Source organism: Monodelphis domestica, chromosome 2 (genome assembly GCF_027887165.1).
Source record: "Monodelphis domestica isolate mMonDom1 chromosome 2, mMonDom1.pri, whole genome shotgun sequence".
In the NCBI taxonomy this organism is placed as follows: domain Eukaryota; kingdom Metazoa; phylum Chordata; class Mammalia; order Didelphimorphia; family Didelphidae; genus Monodelphis; species Monodelphis domestica.
The window spans coordinates 66,554,774-66,581,388 of NC_077228.1; the positions used below are offsets into that span (position 1 = coordinate 66,554,774).

Here is a 26,615-nt window from a genome sequence, read left to right on the forward strand (position 1 = left end):
AAATACAGAAAAGAACAGACAGTAGGAATCACAGACAAGTAGGCCAATTTTGAAAGTTATAATTTAAATTTATTATATATTTAAATAGAAAAGCAAATTGTACATACTAGAAATTTGTTTTCCATACAATTCTCATTTTCTGTTCTATTTTACATATGGAAATGCACATTTCATCTGATTTAAGTTCAGAATTTTTAAAAATAATAAATTTAAATACAAAAAAAAAAGCTGATAGTTAAATAATTTGTTTTGAATGAAACCTCTAGAGATCCTTTTACTTAAAAGAGAAGTAGGAGTGTTTTAGAAAGAGCATCTGATTTAGACTTAAAAGACCTGGTTATGAATGCTGTCACTGACACTTACTAACTATACACAACTCCCTTACCCTCAATTCAAACACCATTTACTAAATGCCTACTAGACATTGTGGAATAGCATCTGTATATAAGTGAAAGCATTTTGTAAACTGCAAAGCTTTGTAAGGTATCAGTTGTACTTAAAGCTGCAAATAATTGATGGTTTAGGCAGACATGAGCTTGATTATAAATTTAAATGAAAAATAAAAGACTACTAATAAGACATCAAATTTATAGTCTATTTTATGTACATGCATTTTAAAACCAAAATTCCCATTCTTGCTTAGTGTCCTGTATATAATTCTTTCATATGCAGGACTTCACTTCCACAAAAGGATCTTCTGTGTGAATAAGCAATCCACAGAAGTCAGAAGAGATTATGAATCAGGGATTGTTATATTTAAAGCCTTCAAATGCAAATTTGACCTAAATATGGAACAGATTAAAACATTTTAATCAAAGGCTAGAGTTTATTCAGGTTAAAAAGATTCATAAACATACATTTCCAGAATTGTTAATCAACCAAGGTCCACGTTATTCCATCTAAACCCTATGTGATTCCTTGACTCAACATAATTTGTTTCTGATTAACAAGAAGAGTCAAAGGTTCCACTGAATGACCTAAATAACCTGTGTCATCAATTAGATCACTACCACACATCTCTTTAACTCATCAAGGAAAGCACATTTGTTTTGTGGGAAGCTTTCGTTGTCTAAATTAGAAGGCTCTCTATTTCATGGAAATGAGTATCTTAGTGTCCACATGATCTTAATACTACGTGCCAGGGTAACTAGGAAACACTGAATGTACCAACACCTTCAGGCCTTCATGATGATCCCCTTTTTCACTATCATAATATCTTCCCCCAAACACCATAAAATCCAATTATATCTATCATAAAGTATGCCAAAGTTCTGGGGAGAAAAGAAGAGAGCAGGGTTAGGCAAGGTAGATATATACAAAGTAACAAAGGGTATTTTTATTATTACTTTATATACATATATATATGTACATAAATACAAACAAATTTTTAATAAAAGAAAACTCTGGATTTCCATGGCCTATAGATACTTTTTGTAAGTCATGATTACAACAGTGAAGGCTCAAGGTCTCCAGCAGATTAAATGAAAGATAAAATTTCCAAACCATACTAAGGACATAGAAACATATTGTTCTTGCTCTATCCTAATGGATCCACAAGTCCCTGGAAACCAAAACTCACTGGATTATTTTTCCTTAATGGCAATCCACTTTAAAAAAAGACCAGTTGATGATACCAAAACAAGCTTTCCAGGATTCAGAACTGTAGAATTCAATAGCTAAACAAATCCACTATTTATAACTATTCTAATGTCATCTCACTAAACCTATTCTAATAATTGTTACATAAGCTGTTTTTAGTGTTTTTAAAAATAAAAACTAATATGCAAAAAATCTAGTTCCCATTTATTAAATGTAAAATTTTAAAGAAAAAAAATTAGAATTGGAAGGGACTTTGAAGGCCATCTAATTCAGCCCTCTACACAAATTCCCTCTACAATATTCCCCTACCAATAGACATTTAACCTTTGCTTGAATTACCTTTACTAAAGCACTTATCCAAAACATGCCTCTCATCTACTAGTTTTATAATCCTATTTTTAAAAAAGGAAATGAGGTTAATCTGGAGTGACCTGTTTCTGATCTTTGTGACCATTCCTTTCCTTCCTAGATGTCACCAACCACCTTTTTCTCTCTTTTTTAAACCCTAACCTCCTGTCTTAGTATCAATTCAAAAACATCAGAAAGGTAAAAGCTAGACAATGGAGGTAAAATGACTTGCTCAGTCACATAGCTAGGAAGTATCTGAGGACAAATTTGAACTCAGTTCCTCCTGACTGTAGACCTGGTACTCTATTCACTGTGCTATTTGGCAGCCCACAATCATCAATTTAATAATATGTTTTAGAATTCTCCCAGGAACTGAAGTCTAGTACTGGATTGCAGGCTCCATTCTCTTTCCTTTTTTAAAAATCAAGATATTTATTATTTTCCAGGCTTGTAGATCCCCTTATTTTCCCTATGATCTTTCCAATAACATTGACAGAGAGAGGCCCAGTGCCTTTGATCCCATTCTCTTTATCTCTTTCAGAGAACTGTCTCCTTAATTATTCCCTTTCAGTCTCTAATTTTCAAACTCCATATTCTCTGCTTCTACCAATTGCCTTCAAGTCCCCATCACTAAATCTTCCCCTCACCCCATCATTTCAAGCCATCATTATATCTATACTCCCTTTGTCAGTCAAACTTCTAGAAAAAAACTGCCTTTTTGCTCACTGCCTACTTTTCCTCTCCTATCACAGATTCCTAAATCCTTTGCAATCTGTCATTGTTTAACTGAAACCACTCTTAAAAATTACCAGTGATCTCCTAATTGTCAAGCCTGATGATTTTTTCTTGGTCATTAACTTCTTGACCTCTCTGCTTTAGCACCACCAGTAAAATACCCCTTTCTCATAGATATTCTCTTCTCTTTTATGATTCCATCCTTTCCTGGTATTAATCCTAAATCTAACTGTTTCTTTTCAGGTCTCTTTGACTGGCTCATCATCTGTATCATGCTCTCTAACCATGAGCATTATTTCCAAGGTTCTGTCCAGGGCTCTTTCCTCTTTTGGTGACCTCATCAGCTTCCATAGGTTTACTTATACAGATCTGTAGATCTACTCTGCAATCTCTCTTCTGAACTTGAATCCCACATATCATCAAACATCTTATGAACCTTTCAAACTGCACATCCCTGAGGCATCTCATAATTAAGCTGTCCAAAACTCAATTTCTTTCCCCAAACTTATTCTCTTTCAAACTTCTCTATGTCAAAGATACTACAATCCTTCTAGTTTGCCAAGTTCACAAACCCATCATTATTCCGGATTTCCCACTCTCCCTCAATCCATATATCTGATTGGTTGCCATATCTTGCCATGCCTACCTCCACAACTACTCTCAGATATGCCCTCTTCCCTCTTCACATAGCAACCACTTTAATTCAAGCCCTCATTATTTCTTGCCTGGAATATTGCAATGGCTTCCCAACTAGTCCTGCTACCTCAAGTTTCTCCCCAACAGCTGCCAATGTGATTTTCCTTAAGGAATGATATAACCATGCTACTTCCCTACTCAACAGACTCTGGGTGGTTCCTTATTACCTCTCAGATCAAATATAAGCTCCTCTGTTCAGTTTCTAAAAGTCTTTCCCAAGATGCAGACTCTATAAACAATCACTCTATTGCGAATATTAATAATATGGAAATAGGTCTTGATCAATGATACAGGTAAAACTCAGTTGAACTACTTGTTGGCTACAAGAAGGGAAGGAAGGAATATGAATCATGTAACCATGGGAAAATATTCTAAATTAATTAATTTTTAAAAAAAATAAAGTCTTTCCCAATCTGGCTACCTACCTACCTTTCTAACCTCTTTGAATATTTCTCCCCACTTGTATTACATCCATCTCCTTTCTTTGTGCTTTTGCACTGGCTGTCCCCCATGCCTCAAATGCATTCTCCTTCTTCCCCCTTACCTTGTAGAATCTGTAGCCTTTTTCAAGACTCGGCTCTAGCTTTACCTTCTACAGGAAGCCTATTCCTGATCTTCCCAAATGCTAGGGCCTTCTTTCCTTAACTACCTTGTGTTTATTCTGTTTATACATATTTCCTCATTTGTTGCCTCATAGGTTAGAATGTAAGCTACTTGAAAGTAGGGACTTTTTCATTCTTTAATATTTAAATCTCCAGTACCTAGCAAAGTTCCTGATACATAGTAGTACATTAATAAAAATGCTTGGATTGGTGGGCAAAGTGGTTAAATGGAACCACTTCAGTTAAGTTTAAAAGTCTGAATGCTAAGGTGACCTAATAAAAAGAGAAAGAATTTTTATAAACCACTTGGCCTAGGAACCCAATATCCCTGCAGTATTCTCATTTCTCTTTCCTCATTTTAGACAAAAGTCTACTAAGTCATTATAATTTCGACACAGCACCCTAACAATCAGTTGAAAGGTCAAAAGTGAAAACCATTCCATTAATTATTTCATCTACAAATACCATACAAATACTTTGAGTGATACTAAATTGACTAAATTTTGGCCTTGACTTGGATTGTAAACATGCATAATTTATCCAACTATAACTTTTAACATGTAAATCTCCTATAGACTATAATTGCCTTGTACAGAGGAACTCTGTTGTTTATCTTTGCACCCCTGAAGCTCCTAACACATAGTCTTGCTCAACAGTTATTCAAATTTGTCTAAATGAGTTATTTTTCTAAAAAGTACTCCCAATTCCACAAAGTTGGGAAATACTGTGCTCTAACTATAGACTTTGTTCTTTCTATTCCTTACTTCCTTTTAACTTCTTTAATAACTCTCTTAAAAACAACAACCTTACCTTCTGCCTTAGAATCAATACTAAATATCAGTTCCAATGCAAAGAACAGTAAGGGCTAGGCAACTGGGGTTATGTGATCTGCCCAGGATCATACAGCTAGGAAGTTTCTGTGCCCAGATTTGAATCAAGACCTCCAAACTCCAGGTCTAGAGTTCTATTTACTGTGCTACCCAGATGTCCATTTAAAAACTTTAACAACAGAGGCAATTAGTATTTAAATAGTGAAGTCACAACAAACCTAGTTTTATGTGCAAAAAACAGTGTGGGATGCTTTCTTCACCTTAATTTATACAGAAACTATGATGGCAACTGCAACTGATTATCATGATTTGGAGTCAGACCATCTCAGTTCAATTATTAAATCCATAAGCATTAACTAAGAACCTAATGTGTGCCAGATTCCAAGATCAGAAATGAGATCACAAAGAAGAGAAAAAAAGAGAAAAGGGACCATTCCCTGTCAGTCAACAAGAATTTATTTAGCTCTAAATATATGTCAGATATTATGTTAGGCTCAAGGTCATTCCATCAGGGAAAATAACATTTAAGTAAAAACAGAAAAAATATACAAATTAAATATAAGGGGATGGAACATAAAGAAGGAAACTATAAGTAAATCAGGTGAACACAGAATAGTATACATGTCAGACCTTTGGGAAGGGAAAGATTTTAAAACCAAGAAAGACTTAGAAAGAGTCACAAAATGTAAAATAAATAATTTTGACTACATCAAATTAAAAAGTTTTTGTACAAACAAAACCAATGTAACTAAAATCAGAAGGGAAGCAACAAATTGGGAAACAATCTTCATAAAAACCTCTGACAGAGGTTTAATTACTCAAATTTACAAAGAGCTAAATCAATTGTACAAAAAATCAAGCCATTCTCCAATTGATAAATGGGCAAGGGACATGAACAGGCAGTTTTCAGCCAAAGAAACCAAAACTATTAATAAGCACATGAAAAAGTGTTCTAAATCTCTTATAATCAGAGAGATGCAAATCAAAACAACTCTGAGGTATCACCTCACACCTAGCAGATTGGCTAACATGACAGCTATGGAAAGTAATGAATGCTGGAGGGGATGTGGCAAAGTTGGGACATTAATGCACTGCTGGTGGAGTTGTGAATTGATCCAACCATTCTGGAGGGCAATTTGAAACTATGTCCAAAGAGTGATAAAAGACTGTCTGCCCTTTGATCCAGCCATAGCAGGGTTTGTACCCCAAAGAGATAATAAGGAAAAAGACATGTACAAGAATATTCATAGCTGCACTCTTTGTGGTGGCCAAAAATTGGAAAATGAGGTGATGCCCTTCAATTGGGGAATGGCTGAACAAATTGTGGTATATGTTGGTGATGGAATACTATTGTGCTCAAAGGAATAATAAAGTAAAGGAATTCCATGGGGACTGGAACAACCTCCAGGAATTGATGCAGAGCAAAAGGAGCAGAACCAGGAGAACATTGTACACAGAGAGTGATACGCTGTGGTACAATCGAATGTAATGGACTTCTCCATTAGTGGCAATGCAATGTCCCTGAACAATCTGCAGAGATCTAAAAAACACTATCCACAAGCAGAGGATAAACTGTGGGAGTAAAAACACCGAGGAAAAGCAACTGCTTGACTACAGGGGTTGAGGGGATATGACTGAGGAGAGACTCTAAATGAATACTCAAATGCAAATACCAACAATATGGAAATGGGTTCGAATCAAGAATACATGTGATACCCAGTGGAATCACGCCATTGGCTTTGGGGGGGGGGGGGGAGGAAAATAAAATTATCTTTGTTTCCAATGAATACTGTTTGGAAATGACCAAATAAAATAATGTTTAAAAAACAACAACAAACAAATAAATAAATATAAGGGGATGCACTAATGACTGGGTTTGGAAGAAGGTTGGTGATGACCCTTGAGCTGAATTTGCAATCAAAGATTCTGATGTGGAGAAGTGAGGGTGAAGGTGTCTGCAACAAGGGGTAGTGTATTCCAGGTATGACAGGCAGGCAATCTATGCAAAGGCAGAGACAGATGGAATTTGGGGAATGAGGAACAGCAAGTAGGCCAATATGGCTGAAATGTAAGGTGGTCAATTCTGCTACTTACAAGTTATACAGCAAAATCACTTATCTAACCTTCTTGGACAGTTTCCTTATCCCTAAAATGAAAGTACTGGAAGTGGAAAGCCACTAAGGTCCTATCTAGCACTAATTTTATAATATTATGTCATCTTCCCTGGGCTAAACACCTTTTTATACAGCTCATAATCTGTATCAGAAGCATATCACTACTTTTTGGATAAAGAAATACAGATTTTAAAAAACATGGTATCTAGGGGGCAGTTGGGTAGCTCAGTGGATTAAGAGCCAAGCCTTATCAATATCAATATCAATATCAATACCCAGTACTGATTCCAAGATGGAAGGTAGGGGTTTAAAAAACAAAACAAAACATGATATCTCAAGACTTCTTCAAAGGGCAGGATGGGGGGGGGGGGGGAGGGACTATTATGTAAGGCTTACTGATTAGCAAACATCTAATTTGTCATATTATCTTAAATATAACAAAGGACCAGGTCACTAGTCATTATTACCCCAAGTTTCTTTAGAACATAACTCTCTAACCCTTTAACATTTTTATAAAGTCATATAAAACTTCACTCTTAAATGACCTAGCCTAGGGAGCAAATCAGGGAATGGCAGAAAGAGCACTGGATACAGTCAGACAGCCTGGGTTTTCAGATCCTACCTCTGTCATCTCTTTGAGCTTTAATTTCCACATCTATAAAATAACAGGGTGAGGTAACCAGATTCAATGTCCCTTCAATCTCTAAATTTTATTCTAGGCTAAGAGCTTGTATAAATTTACAGTATTTGCTCTTACTCTTTCTTCCCTAATCTTTTAATCAGGATTTTTAGCTTCTGAATCCTAGAAATGCAATTAAGAAAAACTGATTGGGGAGAGAAAGTCAGACAGCTTGTGACCCCTCATACCAAAGAATGAGGTTGAATAACTGGCCCATGACAGCACAGTAGAATTACTGGGTCTGAATTATTAAGATCTCAGTTCAAATCCTGCCTCAGGACATTTACTCCCCCCCCCCCCCCAGAAGTCACTTAACTTTTTTCTCATTCAGTTTTTTTACCTGTAAAATAAGGATAGTAATAGTATCTAATACAGGGGGTTGTGGTGAGGATCTAATCAGTAAAGTACTTTGCAAAACTCAAAAGTGTTATATAAATGCTAGCTATTAATCCTAGACAGCAGTCATTAAGGTTTGGAGATTACAGAACTTCCAAGTGAGAGAACTTCCTCAACTAAAGCAAGTTTGCTTATTCTCTGCAATTTACTGAGGGATGGAGAGGTGTGTATAGAGTGCCAGGCCTGGAGTTAGGAGGACCTGGGTTCAAATGTGACCTCAGACACATCCTAGCAGTGTAACACTGGGCAAGTCCCTTAAGTCAATTAGCCCTTGCCGCTACTTTTCTGTCTTAAAGAAGTGGCACTAACATACAAGGAGGGAAAGGGGGAGGGGGGAAGGAGGGAAAGAAAGGGAGAGAGAGACAGAGAGAGAGAGAGACAGAGGGGGGGGGGAGATGCCTGGGGTACCAAAAGGATAAGTGACTTGTCCAGAGTCCCAAAGCTAGTAAATGAGACGGTTTGACAACATTTTAAAGTGCCTATTATGTGCCAGGCGCTATGCTAAATGCTGAGGCAAAACTGGGGCAGTTCCTGCTCCCATGGAGCTCGCAGTCTAAAGAGGAGAGATAACATGAAAACAATTCTGTACAAACAATCGATAGACAGAAAAGAATTGGAAATAGAAGTACTGAGAATTCTAAATAATAATAATCATATCTTAAAAGTATATGGTATTTTAATGTTGGCAAAGAGTCCCAAAAGTCTTAGTGCAGTTCTAAACTACTGTCTGTCATTTGTGGTAGCTCCTTAACTCATTTGTTTCACTGATTGAAGTAAGAGGGGCAGGGAAAGGCTTCCCAAAGACGATGGGTTTGGGAAGGGACTTGGCTCCGGCTCTCGCCCCCGTGGGACAGGCTGCCTCAGTTCCCGGACCGCTCTCCCCCAATACCTCCAGCTGCCCGATCCCGGCCCCAGTGCCCGCCCCCACCCTCAGCCCGGTCTGGCTCCATCCCATCCCCGAACTAGGGGGGCAGTCCGCCACAGACAGGCCGTTGGCTCTTACGGCCATAATGACCCTCCCGACCCCACCACCCGCGGCCCGAGAAGGGGGCTCCCAGGTACCTGAGCGTCCGCCGAGAGCCTTCAGGGCGTCCCTCAGAGCCAGGCCGGGCCGGGCCGGACGGGACCGAGCTGGGTGGGGGGAAGGGAAGGGGAGGAAGGAAAGAGGAAGGGGAGGAGGGGGAGGGGGAAATGGCCGTGGGCGCGGACCCAGCGTCAGTCTCTTTGCTCCTCCGACGCCCGCCAGCCCGGACCAGAGAGTATCCAGGCACTCGACGATCCCCGCTCCTCCGTAAGGCGGGGGGGGGGGGGGGGGGGGAGGAGTTGGGGGAAGGGGGCGGAGCTGCTGCGGCACAGGCGGCAGCGATCGCCGAGTGGATCGATGACCCCGGAGTCCAGCGGAGAGAGGCCCCAAGAGTGAGCTGAATCTCTGCGGCCCCGCCTCCGCCACCTTAAATGGCCAGTCCAGAGGGCTACGTGAGGGTTTAGGGGCTTCTGAGAGGTGGTGGTCCTTTTGACTCCACCCTCTTTCCCCACCTACTCTTACCTGCTGGGGTGGGAGACAAGGTCATCTGGAGTTGACTGGGAGAGCCTTTACTTTGAGGGGCATAAACCATCTGGAAACCGCTATGTTCGAGAGGATAGCCAAAGTCAGGGTCAGGCAGAGGGCGGTCCGCTGCACCCTAACCCCAGATGAATAGTTGTTAATTATTGGCGAGGATGATGAAGACGTAGATAGGGAATGGAAGGAGTTGAAGGACTGGACGAAAAGCATTTAAAGACTGGAATTTCAAGGACAAAGCGATTCCCCCACCTCCCCACAGTGGGAGGGAGCGAGGGAAAGGAGAGTATTTGTATTATGAGTTTCGCAGCCTCTTTATGGAAAAAGGAATCCCATCAGACAAATTTGTCATGGTTTCTTTTTACACCTCTTTGAAGATTCATCTCTGTTTTAATGTAGTGGTTAAGCCCATCAGACCTATGTATAGGTAGTGCCTGAGTAGGTATTCCCAACTACCCTTGTCTTATGCTGGTATTCTTAATAATATAAAATCACAGCTGGAAATCACGTAAGGCTTTAATGTTAACTTTTAGCCTTATATATATATATACCGTGTCCTTAAAGTCTTAGTGCAAGTTTTAAGTACTAAAGCTTAAAAAGTAGTATCTCATTTGTTTTACTTAACTATTTTTTAAATTCTCCTCCTCACAGTTTATTTTGCTTGTAATCTATTGCATTCTTTAATTTCACCCCATAAACTTTTGCCAGTTTTTATGTTACTACACTGAATCATTCTCTTGCCTGTGAATCTTAAAAATTCTCAGACCCTACTTCATAAGATTGGTTAAGACCATTCCCCATTTTAAACAATGAAGGAACTTAGATCAGGAATGTGAGACCTCTACTCCACCCCTACTTAAGCATGCTTTAGGGGAAGAAACTCCTTGCTGAACAATGAAAAATACTTAAACCCATACTTATAGTAAGGCAAAAGTTCTTAAGCTGTGCTTATTTTTAGATCTAATACAAAAGGGTGCTAAGTACCTATAAAGGTCAGGCAACTTGTGAATTTACAAGGAGCAAAGAGGTGAGAACTTAGAAGTTTTTTTCAGGTGTGAACTTAATCAAAAGTTTAAGTCTACTTAGGTGTGAATTAAGAATGGTCTGTCCTTTGGAAACCGTCTACTGTGATTGGTAGATGTGAGAACTTAGGGGAGGTGACATAGGAGAAAATTCCCTTTAAAAGGAGGTCAAAAAGAGGGCTCAGGAGATTTCAGCTGGGAAAAACTGAATTGGAGGAGGCAGCTGGCCAAAGCTGCCTAGAAGGGCTTGAAGAAAGTCTCTCTCAGGAGTCTCTCGGGGGCTGGCTGAACTGGTGTCTCTCTGAACACTAGAATTTTGCTTGGGACAAATCTTGTGGTGAGTGGATTGAAGACTGACTGATCTCTCTCTCTTAAGGCTAGCCTAAGCTGGCCTAGCCTTTTTTCTCATTATTCCCTTTCTCTTTCTTTAATTCCTCATTTGTATTAATTAAAATCTCTATAAAACCCAGCTGACTTGGGTATATTTAATATTTGGGAATTTTTCCCTGGCGACCACCTTATATTTGATTTAAAACAAGACACTGTCTTGAAACCATATTTTCTGCGGTCACAATTTAAGCCAACCACTCTTTTATCTGCCACAGTTTATGACTCCCACTATTGTAATCACTACATGCCTGCTCCTACCTGTATAGGTGGTTTATAAACACAGCACCTTTAACTTTGACAAGGGTTCATATTCTGGAGTCCATGAACTTAAAAAAAGTTTATAACTATATTTAAATGTTTATATATTTTATTAAATTTTATAACTATTTAAATATAATTTCCTTTTAAAGGCAAAAAAGTAGTAGAGTAGGTAGGTCCAGTGCTCCAGAAGACTAAACATTGGGTTGGGAATCAGGAGAACCTAAGTTCAAATCCAGATTGTGTGACCTTAGACAAGTCACTAAACCTCTACCCTAGTTTATTCAACTGTAAAGTGGAGTTAGTAATAGAACCTGTATCCCAAAGTTGTTTTGATGATCATATGAGTTAATATTTGTATAGTGCTTAACACAGTGCCTGGCACATAGTAGATACTTAATAAATGCTTGTTTTCTTCCTTCCTTTGTAATTCTGTGTATTTTATTTTGTGTATTTATATTTGTGTATTGTGTATTTTGGTGTATGTATTATTTTTTGTATTTTTTTTTCCGAGAAGGGGTCCATTCTAGAGTCTTCGAAGACTAGACTCCCAAAAGGGGTCTGTGACACCCTCAAAAAATTTAAGGTCACCTGCTTTAAGAATACTTATACAACAATTTGGAATGTTTGAACAACTTCCACATAAATAATTTTATTTGATCCTGAAGAAATTTTGATGACAGGAATTATTAACTTCTCTTTATAGAGGGGAAACCACACATCTGTAAGATTAAGTGACTTGCTTGAAAGCAGAGTTAATAAAAGATGGAAAAATGAATTCTACTCACACCTGCACTCTTTCGATTATATCACATTTTTATCTTTTTATTGAGACCTTCGATTTCATTGATGTTTGGAACTTTCATTGAGGAACATCTTCTACTACAGCAATCTGCCACTGTTCTTCAGCTCAGAGTCTTAGAGAGTTGTCCAGGGTCAAGTAGAGGTGAAGTGATTTGTCCACATTGCCAGTATATATCAGAGGTTTTTCTGGAACCAGGTCTTCCAGCTCTGAAGCCACTCTCTTATTTATGATGTCACACTGCCTCTCATACCACAGATCTTAAAAAAAGAAAAGAAATTAAAATAATTAGAAAAGTTCAAACAGTAGGAAAGGGGGAAAGCAACAGTTCTAAGAGCAACAAAGAATAGGTAAGAACAGGTAGTAGTGTATATCAACCTTGTTCATCAATCTTTAACTATACCCACCAAACACCTCTCTATGCCTGGTCATACCCCAAAGGTTAAAAATGTGTGATATAAGGGGGCAGCTAGGTGGTCAGTAGATAGCCAGGCCTGGAGAGAAGGTGACCCTAGGCAAGTCACCTAATCTCTACTCTCTAGCCCTTACCTCTCTACTTCCTTAGAACAAATACACATTATTTATTTTTAGACAGAAGGTAAGAGTTTAAAAAATATGTGTGATGTAATTTTAAAAAAGGAACTCTGTTCACCTGGAATATGCCCAGTTCTCTATGCCCTATATTTACATTTGTTTTTGTATAGTTTTTCGTTGTGTCCAACTCCTTGTGACCTCTCTTGGGGATTTTCTTGGCAAAGGTACTAAAATGCTTTGCCACTTCCTTCTGCAGCTCATTTTACAAATGAGGAAACTGAGGCAAACAGGGTTAAGTGACTGACTAGAGTCACACAGTTAGTAAGTATCAAAAACTAGATTTGAAATCAAGAAAAGGAATTTTCCAGACTCTAGGCCTATCACTCTATCCACTACACCACCAAACTGTCCTTATTTGCATATAAATATGCAACCTATTCCTACTAACAAAGTAAAAATCTTGATTATTTGTGTTATAGTAGAAAGACCTCTGATTCCTTACCAAAACCTCTTAGCATTACCTTCTATATAAAGCCTTTCCCAATTCCTCTAGTCCCTGACTCCTCAAATAAACATGAATTTGTTTTTAAATTTTATGTATCTACTTCTACATGTTGACTTCTACAATAGATAATAAGCTCCTTAAGATCAAGAATGGTTTCTCTTGTGTCTTTGTATGCCCAGTGCCTACCACCATGCCATGGCACATAGAAAATGCTTAACAGATTTGTGTTGATTATAACCTCAAGCAAGTTTGTTTGTTTTTTTAACTTTTACTTGATCAGTAACAATTCTAAGACAGAAGAGCAAGGGTTAGGCAAATAGGGTAAAACGACTTGCCCAGTATAGGATTTGGGGTTTTGGTTTTAAAAGATTATTACAAAAATGAATAATATGGAAATAGGTATCAAGTGATAATACATGTATAACAGAGTGGAATTGTTTGTCAGCTCCAGGATGGGGGAAGGAAGAGAGGAGGGAGAGAACATGAATAATGTAACCATGGGAAAATATTTTAACATAAAATGAAATTATTTGACCAGGATCACAGTTAGGAAGTGTCTGAGGCAAGATTTGAACCCAGATCCTCTTGGCTCCAGGCCAGCACTCTTTCAACTGTTCAACATAGCTGCCCATAGGGCCATCTTTTAACCCCACTATAAACCAGTCTTACCCTCAGCAAAATTGGGATATCTTGTCTAGTTTAAAGGGTTGTTGTTTAATATGAAATAAGATAATAGATCTGTCTTATGAGTTTAATTTTAGGTTTTATGCTAACTAAGAGAGTTATGAAGTAATATTATGGTCACCAATTCTAAAATATTATAGTTTAAGTCTATATAATTATTATTATTTTAAATCGCAAAGTTTAAATTCCTTTTGAGAGTAATTTTAGGTTAAGAAACATGCTACCTCTCTGAATCCAGAAAGTGAACTGTTTGGAGAAGACACCATTAAGATGCTTGCACAAACAACACCCTGCACCAGAAGATCCAGAGTGAACTTTGGGATGTGGTGATTTGAACTGTGTGAGGTTTAAATGCATTTGTTTTCTATGTATATTCTTATGCCGAAGGGGACTGCCCCCTAACTGGCTTTTTGTCAATGCACCTAGCAATCATTGGTTTTGTTCTCTTTTCCTTTTATGCCCAAATTATTGTAATTTCAAAGTTGGTTATGTTTACAAGATCCATTAGAGAGACTGATCTTCCATGGATCTCAGGGGGGGAATGTATAATTGAAAATCTGTGACCCTAAAAAAGAACTATATTTCCTAGGAGTCCACTTACTTCCTGCCATTATGGACTTCCTGTAGACAGGGTACATTAGGCGGGAACATGGAGAGTCCCACTTCTTTACTTCCTGTCTCAAGCTTGGTGGTGGTAAGGTGGGTGTTTGAACTATCTGATCAGCCATGGGCATGTGGTCTTTATTTTGTATCTTCTTTATTCCTTGATTTCGAATGATCATTAATCTCTTAAAATATAATATTTTTATTAGAGATTTCATTTTTACAAGTCAAAATGACTGTTAGCAGCTTTTATTTACAAAGAAGAGGGAAGAGTGAAAGTGTAAATGTAGATAGAGACAGATTCCTAACAAGCCTACCAGCTTTTCTCTGGTGAAGTCTGGCTCAGCCCCTGGCAGGGCTTCCCCAAGACTGTCTCCACATGGATTTCCTGGTAGTCCTCAGCCAGAAGTCCCAGTGGTGTCTTCAGTCAGGGTTCCACCAATGCAGCCTCCTCCAAAGCCAAGGTAGGAATCTCATCCACTCATCCAGCAAGCCAATGCAGGTTCTAGGGGAAAAGTCTCCTTCAAGCCAGGAAGGAAATCTCCAGAACCAATCTCTCCAAATGCCAGGAAGGGAATTAATGCTAGACCATGCTGATCTCTTCTTTTATGCTTCTTTTTCCATGTCACTCCCTCTTCTTCACAAAATCAATTTTTTCAATTTGCTTAGCACTACCTGGGGGGTGGGGGAGCAGGGTGTTACAGTGGCCTTGTAAGTGACTCCTGAACTCTCATACTTAATGGTAAGTAGAGGTACTTTAAGTTCTTGATTTGATTAGCTAAAAATAGACAAGGGGAGAGTGAATCCTATCTTCACAGTATTTACAAAGACAAAGATGTAGCATGGTGCCTGACAAATAGTAGGCACTTACTAAACGCTTATTGATTATGTGAATATGTATTATTATTATTAATATGTGTTTAATAGGGCCTAGATCTTTTCCTTTTCTCCTAAATTGTATTTTAAAAGACATTTTGTTACTGTCTTGTTTCTTGATTTAATATTTACAAGGATTTTATCTTACAACATAGTGAGCTACCATCACCAAATGCCTAAATTGTTCTACAAAATGATTTGTTAGTGTCTCTTGCCTAGATTAGGAAAAACTCATAATGGAGTCAAAGAGAATACTTTCCACTAAAATCACATGTAATTATTCTCACATTAACTTGGGCTTTCAGTATCTTTCCAAAACTAAACCTGTCCAGATGGGACAAATGATTTATTTTTTCCAAAATAATTTCATCAGGTAGATCTTTAAGCCTTGTTATTCTCTATATATTGTTATTGATTAATAGTATGATTAATGAGATTTTAGACAGAAAAAGTACAAATTGTGTCTCTTTCCTACATGCCTGTAGTATAATGTGGAGGCAGGGATTCCTATAAACATCCAAAGGGCGCTTTATCTCCCCCACATTGGAACCATGGCCACATGGCCCATAACAGCCTGATTCTATTGTATCTTTCCATTATTCCTGCTTTTAAGTGAAAGAATACTGAAGCTTGTTACAACCTTACAAATTCAGAAAGGTTAAAATGGTGAGCAGTTAGGTTAGGGAAGCAGATACCATGTTGGGTTTTGCAGCCATTTAGCCAACAGCAAGTTCTTGAGGAGTGACCTGAGGGATACAGCACAGAGAGAGTTGAGATGAGAACTCATCCAGCCATTTGGAAGTGGATTTGGTGGGAGCAATGTTATATCGATATTTCTTTAAGTTTAGCCCATTTTCCCCAAGTACCATAATGACACAGAAGAGTGTTGGCCATTCCCCCTTCCAAGTGCTGGGGAATAAAATTTTTGTAATTTCTGCTCTTGTTATGTCTTTAATAAATATATTCTGTGTTTGTGTGGGAACAAATGTTTCACTTTTTTAATTATATTAATATTAACATATTTGTCTTTGATAAGAATGCCAAAGATGGGTCAGCTAGGTAGCACAGTAGATAGAGTGCCAGGCCTGGGTTCAAATCTGGACATAGACATTTCCTGGTTGTAGGACTAGTTGCAAATCACAACTCTAGTGGCCTAGTTCTTACCATTCTTCTGTCTTAGAACTGATACTGAGATAGAAGGTAAAGGTTAAAAAAGAAAAGAAAAAATGTCTAAGACCAGAGCTTTCATTGCTGGAAGGTTTGCACAATAAAGGAATGAATTTAGGGCAAAGATTGTGTCCCATGTTGAGTAGAACAATAAAGAACCTTGTAGATATTGAGAAAAATCTTCTTGACCTAGTCCTAAACATGCCTTTGGGGGGGAAGGAAGGGAGGGGTAAGACTCCCCATAATGTTTTGAAGATATGAGGACTGAAAAACAGAAATTTTATTGGAGTTCAAAGGAATTTTCTAATCCCAAATATGACAGTTAACCAGGGCAGACACCTTGTGGAGTGGGGCAACAGGAGGAGATCTGACAAAATAATTTTTTTTTCAGTCAATCCTTGCCTGAAAATCTCTTCTGGCTTCTGCTGACTACATGGCCTGGTAAAGTCATTTTACCTACTAACCTAACATTTTGTAGATATGTGGACTAAAAGAGATTAACCATTAACTGTACTTTGCTAGGGTATGGTTTCCTAGCTGTTGAATCTCAAGCAAATAGCACAGGAAGTACCTTGGAAAACACAGAAGAGATCAACAAGAGACAATACAGTGTCCAGTAGTTAGTGTTCATGACCAAAAGAAATATCATTCAGAAGAGAGCAGAGATTCAACACTTAGGCACAGGAAGAAGCACTGTGACAGTAACATCAGAGAATATTGGCAAGCTAGTGTAAGGAGAAAAAGGTGTTAGTTATATAAAAAAGGTTGGACTAGATTATATTTTTAAAATAGGGTCACCAGGAATTTATATTAATTCCAAAAATATTTATTTAAAATTCATTAACAAAATATAGAAATAATGAAGTTAGAAAATCAGAGACAGAATAGGGTAAGATATCTAGCTTAAGCACTGAGTATTTTTACTCTGACCCCTGACTCAACCCGGGCAGGGGAGTTTAGTCCTTAACCAGAGAGGTCTTGGCCCTTGTAGCTGAGGACCTGGGGAAGTTTCTCTCAAGAGGTAGATCTCTCCTGAGGCTAGTTTCTTTAGAAAATATCCATGAAAGGAGTTAGCTCCTTTCACTCATCACATGTCAGTCCAAAGGAAGAGATTTAAGGACAACCTCACCAGGAACAGGGTCTCGGGTCCAGTCACCAGATTCTTCTTCAGTTAAAGATCTCAGACAATTTCCCCACAAATCTCAGGTAATTCTCTCTCCACAGGAAGTTGTAACTCACTTTTAAAGACAATTTCTTTTGCATCACTTCCTGTGTCTTCCCCTGATTTTACCTCTACCAATCAGTTAAAGGTTTACTTTTGGACTGCCCAGGGGCAGTCAGTTTAATTCTGATTTGTCACCCACTATTGCACACATGGGTCACAGACCTCCCCCACTCAAGTATGAATGGGGTGTTACACCTTTAGTGATTAAATCTAAAAATACAATTTAATCTTCACAATCAGGAGAGAATTAATTTCATTTTCAGAATCAGAGGAGAGTTAAATTTAATCTTCATACTAGTTAGCATCAAAGATGTGAACCATGTATATTTCCAAGTATGATCCCACAGATTACTTAGTAAGAAAGATCTGCCTTTGAATCCTGCCTTGGATACTTGCTGATTGTGGTGACCCTGGATAAGGAAGTATACCTTTTTTTTTTTGTGAGGATCAAATGGGGTAATCTTTATAAAAGTTCTTAGCACAGACCTTGGTACATACTAAGTGTTTTATAAATAGCCATTTTCTTCTTTCTACTTATCCCACCAGTAGTATAGTAATAACCTGTGGGAGAATATAACATTCTTATGTATGAGGGTAAAGAATTCTTCAATATACAGTAAAAGAAGCAATGGCATGAAGAGAGAACTTTGGTTCAAATCTTGGTGCTTACTATCTTTTATGTTATGTAAGCTTCTTGGGCCTCAGTTTCCTTATATGTAAAACGAAGGGGTTGAATTAGATGGCCTCTAACTTCTAATTGTATGTCAGAGATCCTAGGAATTTGTTCTGCTTTGCTGTTTCATTAAATTTATTTTGCTTTGAAATAATGTGTGTTTTCTGGTTAACTTAATAAAAGTAAACACATTGATGGGAGGTTAGGAGCTATGGTTTTGAGTAGGTGCTGACTCACAGAATACCTTAAACTCAGCAGAGGTAGTTTTGGGGAGAGCCCAATCAAGAGTGAAGGCTAAAGTGCTACATTGGCATTTATTAGGAATTCTGACAGGTTTCTCTAATTTTTTTATGATTTGGACTTTCCAAGTTCAGTGGATGATATCCATCTTTAGAATAGCTTTATATGTGCTCCAGAACATACAGGCAGAGTACATGTTATCTATTTCACTCTGATATATAATACACTTTCATTGAGATTGAATTTTAACCTATTCCAGAGCTGTACTCAAAGATTAGATGTTCAATAAATATGTTGAATAATTAATTCTATTTTTTCTGGGGATGGAGGGAAAGAGCAGCTAAGTGCCTGGAATCAAGAAAGCCTAAGTTCAAGTTTGGCCTTAGATACTTCTTCTGGCTTTGTGACCCTTGGGAAGTCACAAGGTTTTATTAGGTTAGATGATATAGGCTGTTGTGATTGTTTTTCATCTGAGGAGACAAATTGAGTAGCACTGTCTATTTCAGCAGGATGCAAAAGAATATTTGACTTTGCAAAAGGATGAGATAAAAGGTGTCTGACTTTTTTTTTACTCTTGACTTCATCAGATAATATAATGGTATAGTTACTAGATAAGGTCTTGGGCTTTGATAATGTGTACTCATGTCATTCCTATTTAAACATTTGGAGTAGCATTTTAATTTAGCATTGTGCATTCCTTAGAGGCTTTTAAATATGTCTTTACTCCTACATCCAGGAAAAAAGACAAGATAGTTACACTGATAACACAAGTGCACCACTAAGAAACAAAGTAATTTTTATTGGAAAACAGTTTTGTGCGACTCAAACAAAATAAATGTAGCTAAGATACAAAAACTGATGATTGAAAAAACTCTGCATCATTACTTTTGTTTATTTGTTTGTTTATTGCCCATTTCATTGGTGTTCTTAAGTGAGTGAAAGCTTAATAAAGAAACTGCTTCAACCATTTTCATTGACTGGTCTGCAAGTAATAGTCTAGAGAGAGGTGCTTCATACTTTTGATATGATATTGAAGATATATAGGGAATTGTCACAAACTATGTAAGAACAAGAGCTATTCTCTCCAAGAGAAACATGAGCAAATGAGAGGAACGCTTTATAAATTTTTGTTATCTTTTGTTTTTCTATCAGCTATATTTACTCCTTACTCCTCTTCTTCCCACTCCTAGAAAGCCATCCCTTGTAATAAATAATTCTTCTTTGAAAAGATGAACAGCAGCTTTTAAGAGAAAAAAAAATACAGTCTCTTAATACTTTTTTAAAAAATGCTTCAAATCACTAGTAATAAGGGAAAAGTAAATCCCAACTCTGAAGCTTTACCCATACCCAACAAATGGACATCAAATGAAATATGGAAACTACCAAATGTTGGAGAGGATCTGGAAATACCAGCACATTCATAGTCTGTTGGTGGAACTGTGAATGTATCCAACCCTTCTAGAAAGTCATTTAAAATTATGTTTAAAAAAAGTCATTAAGCTCTTAATTTTCTCTTAACCCAGTCATCCTGCTACAGGCATATAGCTTAAAAAGATCAGATAGAAATAAAGATGTGTGTGTGTGTGTGTGTGTGTGTGTGTGTGTGTACACATTGTGCACACACACAGAGACTAACCAGAATTTCTTTTTTTGTGGTAGCAAAAAAACTGGAAACCAAATGAGGAATGAAGGGGAAAAGTATGTTATGTATTAATGAAATGGAATATTGTTCTGTTAGAAATGACAAATATGAGCAATTCAGAGAAGCATGGGAAGATGGTTGACTTGATGAAGAACAAAGAATCAGAAGAAAAATACATACAATTGCAATTATGTAAATGAATATAACTTTAAGAGGAAACTCAACAGATTAATTGCAATGACTTATCTTGGTATTGTATAAATGGAGATTTTGAGCCTTTGGACTTTATCCCCCAGAAGTCCCTTAGTATTTCCCAAAATTCTCTTTTCTTGTGTCTCCCCCCCCCCCATTTTGCATGCTTATATTTAAGTGGCTGTAACTCCTCCCTCTCCTTTTGGACCTGCAATCAGGCTGAATTCAGACAGTTCTTTTGCCTTAGTTATTATTAATAAAACTTTTTAAGTATAAGTTATTGAATATTAATTTTAAAACTCACAGTACCAGAGATCAGATGAAGACACATCTTTTTGCTTTTTGGTAGAGACATGGAGGTTTGTAGGTATGAAATGTTGCATATGCTATGGAATAGGGCTGCTTTGTTAGTCACTTTTCCTTTGTTACAGGAAGGATTCAATGGTTAATAATTGTGATTTATAAATAAAAGGAAAGGGGCAGCTGGGTGGCCTATGGATTGAGAGCCAGGCCTAGATTCAAATCTGGCCTCAGACACTTCCCAACTGTGTGACCCTGGGCAAGTCACTTAACCCCCATTGCCCAGCCCTTACCACTCTTTTGCCTTGGAACCAATATGCAGTATTGATTCCAAGACAGGAGGTAAGGGTTTACAAAAAATAAAATAAAATAAAATAAAATAAAAAAATAAAATAAAATAAAAGGACATATAAAACTCATTCATTTCTATTCATTATTATATCTAGTAATGTAATCAGACTCCTCTACTCTACTGGATTTCTTTTGAACTGTTGATAATTTTTCCTTACTGTGTTTTCAAGAAAGCCAAGAGACCATCTAGCCTTTTTATGAAGGTTACTTCTAAGCTATTTTCTAAAAGGGACAACTTCCTAATGCTTTTTCCAGGAAAACTTAAAAGGATTGTAGCTTATGCTTTTTGCAAGACCCTAGCTTTGATACTGGCATTATTAGTAGAATGACTTTTAGTAGATCACTTGGGCAGTTTTTATGCTGTTTCATTCTTGCCCCCACCCCCAATAAAAATGTGAAGGGAATGATTACTTTTTAGTTTATATTTTTAATTACTTTGAAAAATGACCCTTCATGCTTTGAGCTTGTTTCCCCTACCAGAGTCATGAAAAAAGTAGCCTCTTAAATATCAGTAGGAGAGGGACATTTTCTGTCTTTCTTTGTGGGTTTACACAGTGGGGATAGAAAAAGTCTTCCCACATACATGAAGTTTTGTGTGTGTTCACAGACCACATGTAGGTGTGGACTACGGATATGCATTATTTCAACCACATATTTGCAAATGGGAGTGGAGCAGGGAAAAGGTCAGAGGGAAATTAGCATTTTGCAACATAGTTATAGTGGTTAGAGTGATGGAATTATAGTCAGAAAATCTAATTTTGAACTCCATTTCTGACACTAGCTATGTACACTTGAACAAAACTCTCTGAACTTCAGTTTCCCTGCCTGTAAAATGGGATGAATAACATTGTAGTACCTATTTCAGATGGCAATTCTATCACAGAGTCTTTTATATAAGATCATAAGATGAGACACTGGGTGTATAGTTTGCAACATAAATATGTGATATATATTTCAGTTGTCATTATTATCCTTTATTTCTGGCCTATATTGTAGCTGTTGCTATAGATCCTTATTCAATTTATTGTTTGTTTTGAACTTAACAGATACTTTAAAAAGTCAAAAATTTCTAAATATTAAAGAGAAGAGAAAAAGAGTTATATGGGAAACTGAATTTCTATTATGTATAGCTTGCTTTTTAGAAGGCACATAATCCAAGATTACTTTTAAATCTGAGTTGTCTGTTTCCTTCTGAGTTTGTTCTCTTCTACACATTTTTTATAGGCTTCAGTCACCTTCATTTGTTTTCTTTTTCTTTTGACAGCACTATCTCAAGCTTACCTTACTACCTCTTAGAAGGTGCAAAGTAAAACAAACAAAAAAATTTGTTGTAACAAATAAAAATAGCTAAACAAAATACATACACCTCCCATGTCCAAAAAGGTATGTTTCATTCTGCTTCTTGAGTCCTCAGTAAGAAGGTGTAGTGCGTTCATCACTGGTCCTTTAGAATCAGGATTGGTCATTACATTGATTAAGGTTCTTTCCAGGCTGTTTCTCTTTATGATATTGTCTCTGTAGATTTTTTTGGTGGTTCTGTTCAATTCACTTTGCATCAGTTCATATAATTCTTCCCAGATTACTCTGAAATTACCCCTTTCCTCATTTCTTATAGATCAGTAATTGTCCATTATAGTCATATAACATGATTTGTTCAGCCATTCCTCTTGTGATGGGTATTCCCTATAGTTTCCATCTCAAGATAAGAGCTACTAATACATACACACACACACATACACACACACACACACACACACATAATACACATTAGTCCTTTTCCTCTTTCTTTGATCTCTTTGGGCTCTAGGACAATGGGGAGGGGGAGGAGAGGGAAGAAGAAGGAGGAGGAGGAGGAGAAGGAGAAGAAGAGAGAAACAGGAGGAGGAGGAGGAAGTAGGGGAAGAAGAGAGAAGGAGAAAAAAGAGGACAAAAAGAGAAAAAAGGAAGAGGAAAAAAGAACAAGAAGGAGGAAGGAGAAAGAAAAGAAGCTCCCTTGTAAGCAACTACATATACTGTAGGAATTTGTAAAGTATGAAATCAGGAATTATTCTGTTTATTATCAAGAAAGCAATACTTGGAAATTTTTGTACCCAGAGTAATTACCATTCCCACCCAAAACCCCTCATCTGAGAAAGTAAATCTGAATACTGAATAACCATTGGAATCAGTTGAAAGAGGAGGATCTCCCACCCAGGAATGCCAGTTTGAGGCTACAGTTGTAGAGACCTCTATAAGATATCAACGGGGGAGAGGATTAGGACAAGGTAAAGAAATGGCTTTCTAACTATATAGCCTAAGCTCTTTTGTTTCTACTCTGCTGAAAGATTGCAAATATTGTCAGTACTCCCTAAACTTGGAACCAGTGGGCAAAGCCCTTCCCTGATTCTAAGGAAGGCATATTACAAACAGCTTCCCAGATGCACAGATGCAAAAAAGGACAGAACCCATTATCACTTATATAATTCACAGCAAGAAGGGAGCAAGAGTGTGAACAGGGCCATAGTTTCAGTCAACTTTATTCACTGTGGTATTTACTTTCTGGGTGATTTTCTTGAACCACAGGCTTTGCTGCTAAAGAATTTTAAATTTTAGTTTACTTAATGAAAGGTGGAAACAAAACCAAGTACAGTCATCTCTTTTTAACACATGTTGGATATGTCCTTCACTCTCATACACACAATGTTTCCTTTGCTGAAACAATGGCCATTCATCATTTCTTGACTCATAGATCCTCCTCCCAGGCTGTTTTTAAGACCACTCCTTATGTTACATCGCATATTGGGTTGTTGCCTCTCAAAAGGATTACCTCTAAGCTGGTTTTCCCTGGCTTTTAGCACTTTACTAGTGAATGCATCCATTCTCCCTTTTGCAGTAGAGTACAAGAAAAGTTCAATGTATCTGTGCTGCATGTAGGTTTTCTCCTTCACCATAGCAGCCACTGCGTCCTCATGTGTCACAAAGTCAACATCAGCCTCTCCAGTTGCCTTCCCATCTTCCCCAATTTCAATGTGTACTCGCAAGGGGCAGAGTGGTGAAAAGAAATGGTAAATGTCATTCACTGTTGCTTTATAAGGCAGTCCTCTCATGTGTACCCAGTGGTGGCAAGTTGCATTGTGAAATATGAAATCTCCAAATCTATTATTAGGTATTCTTCTGGTACTGATGTTGAAATCGATGCTGGGGTCATCATTGGATCTATTCTTGCAAATGTAACTTCCATTCAGCCTCTCAAAGACTCTGGGTCTCATTCCCTTATCAGAACCTTCTCCACTTACGGTTTTGAGCCTCAATTCAGGACCTTGCCTGTCATAAGGGCCCAGTCTCTGCTTGACCACAAATGCCCGAAAGGGTCCCCAATGAGTAGGCATGGGTACTGAACCATTCTTGAGGTTTTCCAAATAGCGTGGCTCTGGTCTTCCCTTGTGTTTCCTTATAGCTATTTCTGCTGCTTCCTGGGAAGCAAATTGCACCAAAGCAGTCCCTGTGCTCTTCCCTTGAAAGTCCACTGGAAGTATTATTCCACTAGGCACTGTTTCTAACCCTGAAAAGAAATGCCTAATGGTCTCCTTGTTACAACCAAAGGGGAGCCCTCGAATACAGAGAAGGCCACCATTAGCAATTAGGGATCCATCAGGACTGGCCCGATTAAAAACCTGAATCATTTCAACGTTGTTCCAGGAAAATCCTTCATTGTACCCAGGTCCAATCCACTGACTCTGTTTCTTCATTTTCAGCTGAGGTGTATCATCTGATTTAAGATCTGCGAAGGCCTCACTTGCTGAGTCTAAATATACTTTTGGAGAGAAGTGAGCCTATACAAGTCTTCCTTGAACTTGGTGTTTGGAGAAGCCGCTCTCAACACTGTTCAGATTGTCTTTGTATCTTCACTATGTTCCAGTTGCTGCTACAAATGCTCAGGAGCATTTAATCAAAAAGATTTGGGCTGGTATGGTAAAGTTTTCTAGATATTTTTCATTTACAAATACAGAGACCTATAAGATATCTTTGGCATTTGTCATTGGAATTTTTCCGTAGCAGAAGAATGTATTTTTTATATTTTCATATTATAGACTTTTCCTCTAAATACTATTTTTTAAGCAAGTGAATCACTACACCTTCTACTAACACCTCAGTTTAAATGCCAAAACAAAATACAGGAAAACTAAGCCTTAGATCTTGTTTCAATTAGTTAATGTGACATCATAAACCCAAAAGGCTCTGTTTGGGTGCTACGGTTACAAGTAGGCTAGGAATAGTTAGACTGAAATGACATCACAAGATATCTTACTATATAGACTCATAACATGGAAAAGAAAAACATTTATCCCTTTACTGCCCAAATTTCAAGAAATGTCATTGTTTGCCATGTTTGTTACATTATATAACAAACTTCCCTCTTCAACTTTTGGGAGGACATGTGATAGTTTTCTTAAGAGTTTCTTTTATCTTTTTTGTTTAATTGTTCTTTGATTAACCATTATATTGCTGATATGTGTATATCCCTGCTGAAATGTAGTAGAGGGTCCAAAAGAAAATACCTGTGATGGAGCAGTAGGAAGGAAATGAGGGAGGGAGAGAGACTCATAGAGGAAGAGAATTGATTGCATCTGTGGTATTTTTTTGTCATATTAGTCCTCAGGTTGGGAGCTCAGACTTCTAATAAAAAGAATAATTCATTGATTAAAAAAACATTACTGGGGGCAGCTGGGTGGCTCAGTGAATTGAAAGCCAGGCCTAGAGACAGGAGGTCCTAGGTTCAAATCTGGCCTCAGACACTTCCCAGCTGTGTGACCCTGGGCAAGTCACTTGACCCCCCATTGCCTAGTCCTTGCCACTCTTCTGCCTTGGAGCCAATACACAGTATTGACTCCAAGATGGAAGGTAAGGGTTTTAAAAAAAACAAAAAAACAAAAACAAAAAAAATTACCTTCCATCTTAGAATAAATACTGTGTATTGGTTTCAGGACAAAAGAATGGGCTAGGCAATGGTGGTTAAGTAACCTGCCCAGGGTTACACAGCTAGGAGAATCTGAGGCCAGATTTGAACCTAGGATCACCTTAGGCCTGGCTTTCAAACCACTGAGCCACCTAATTGCCCCCAAATGACATCTTTAATACTGATTCTTCATATTTCCTTATTGGTGTATAGCAACCTACCATTAGCCTCCTCATTATTACCTAAAAATGTTAGAAGAACTTTGACCCACCAATTTGCTCCCTGTCTACACATCTAGACTTTTCATCCTTAGAATCAGAAAGTTGGAGGAAGGCATTTGGGGAATGTCAAGAACATGTGAAAAAGCTATAATTCATTTCTGAAAGAAGAAACATTATTATTAATAACCATGCAAAAAGGTTTTCAAATTATTTAATAAAAAATAAAGCAAATTAAAACTATTTGGAGATAGGGGGAAAGGGAGAATAGCTAGGTGGCCTTAAATACATTCTACCTCTGTGACCTTGGGCAAGTCACTTAACTTCCATTACCTAGCCTTTACTGCTTTTCTGCCTTGGTACCAAAAACCAGTACTGATTTGAAGAGAGAAGATAAGGATTAAAAAAAAAATTAAACTAACCTTATAGACTATAAA

General features: G+C 37.7%; 2 protein-coding genes across 3 annotated transcripts in view; both read right to left on the reverse strand.

The window, feature by feature from the left end:
• VAMP4 (vesicle associated membrane protein 4) overlaps nt 1-9,818 on the reverse strand; it is a 53,032-nt gene extending 43,214 nt beyond the window's left edge. Inside the window, exon 1 of one of the 2 annotated variants that reach the window (XM_007480774.3) lies at nt 9,546-9,818. The gene's annotated coding sequence lies outside the window, so the exon portion shown is untranslated. Of the gene's footprint in view, nt 1-9,061 lie in introns of both variants that reach the window. The other variant, XM_001364868.4, reaches the window with a different exon arrangement.
• Nucleotides 9,819-23,663: 13,845 nt separating this feature from the next.
• On the reverse strand, nt 23,664-24,752 carry LOC100020384 (heterogeneous nuclear ribonucleoprotein H-like). The gene has a single exon (XM_016429500.1). The coding sequence runs from the start codon at nt 24,750-24,752 to the stop codon at nt 23,664-23,666; it is 1,089 nt and encodes a 362-aa protein (XP_016284986.1).
• Nucleotides 24,753-26,615: the final 1,863 nt, after the last annotated feature.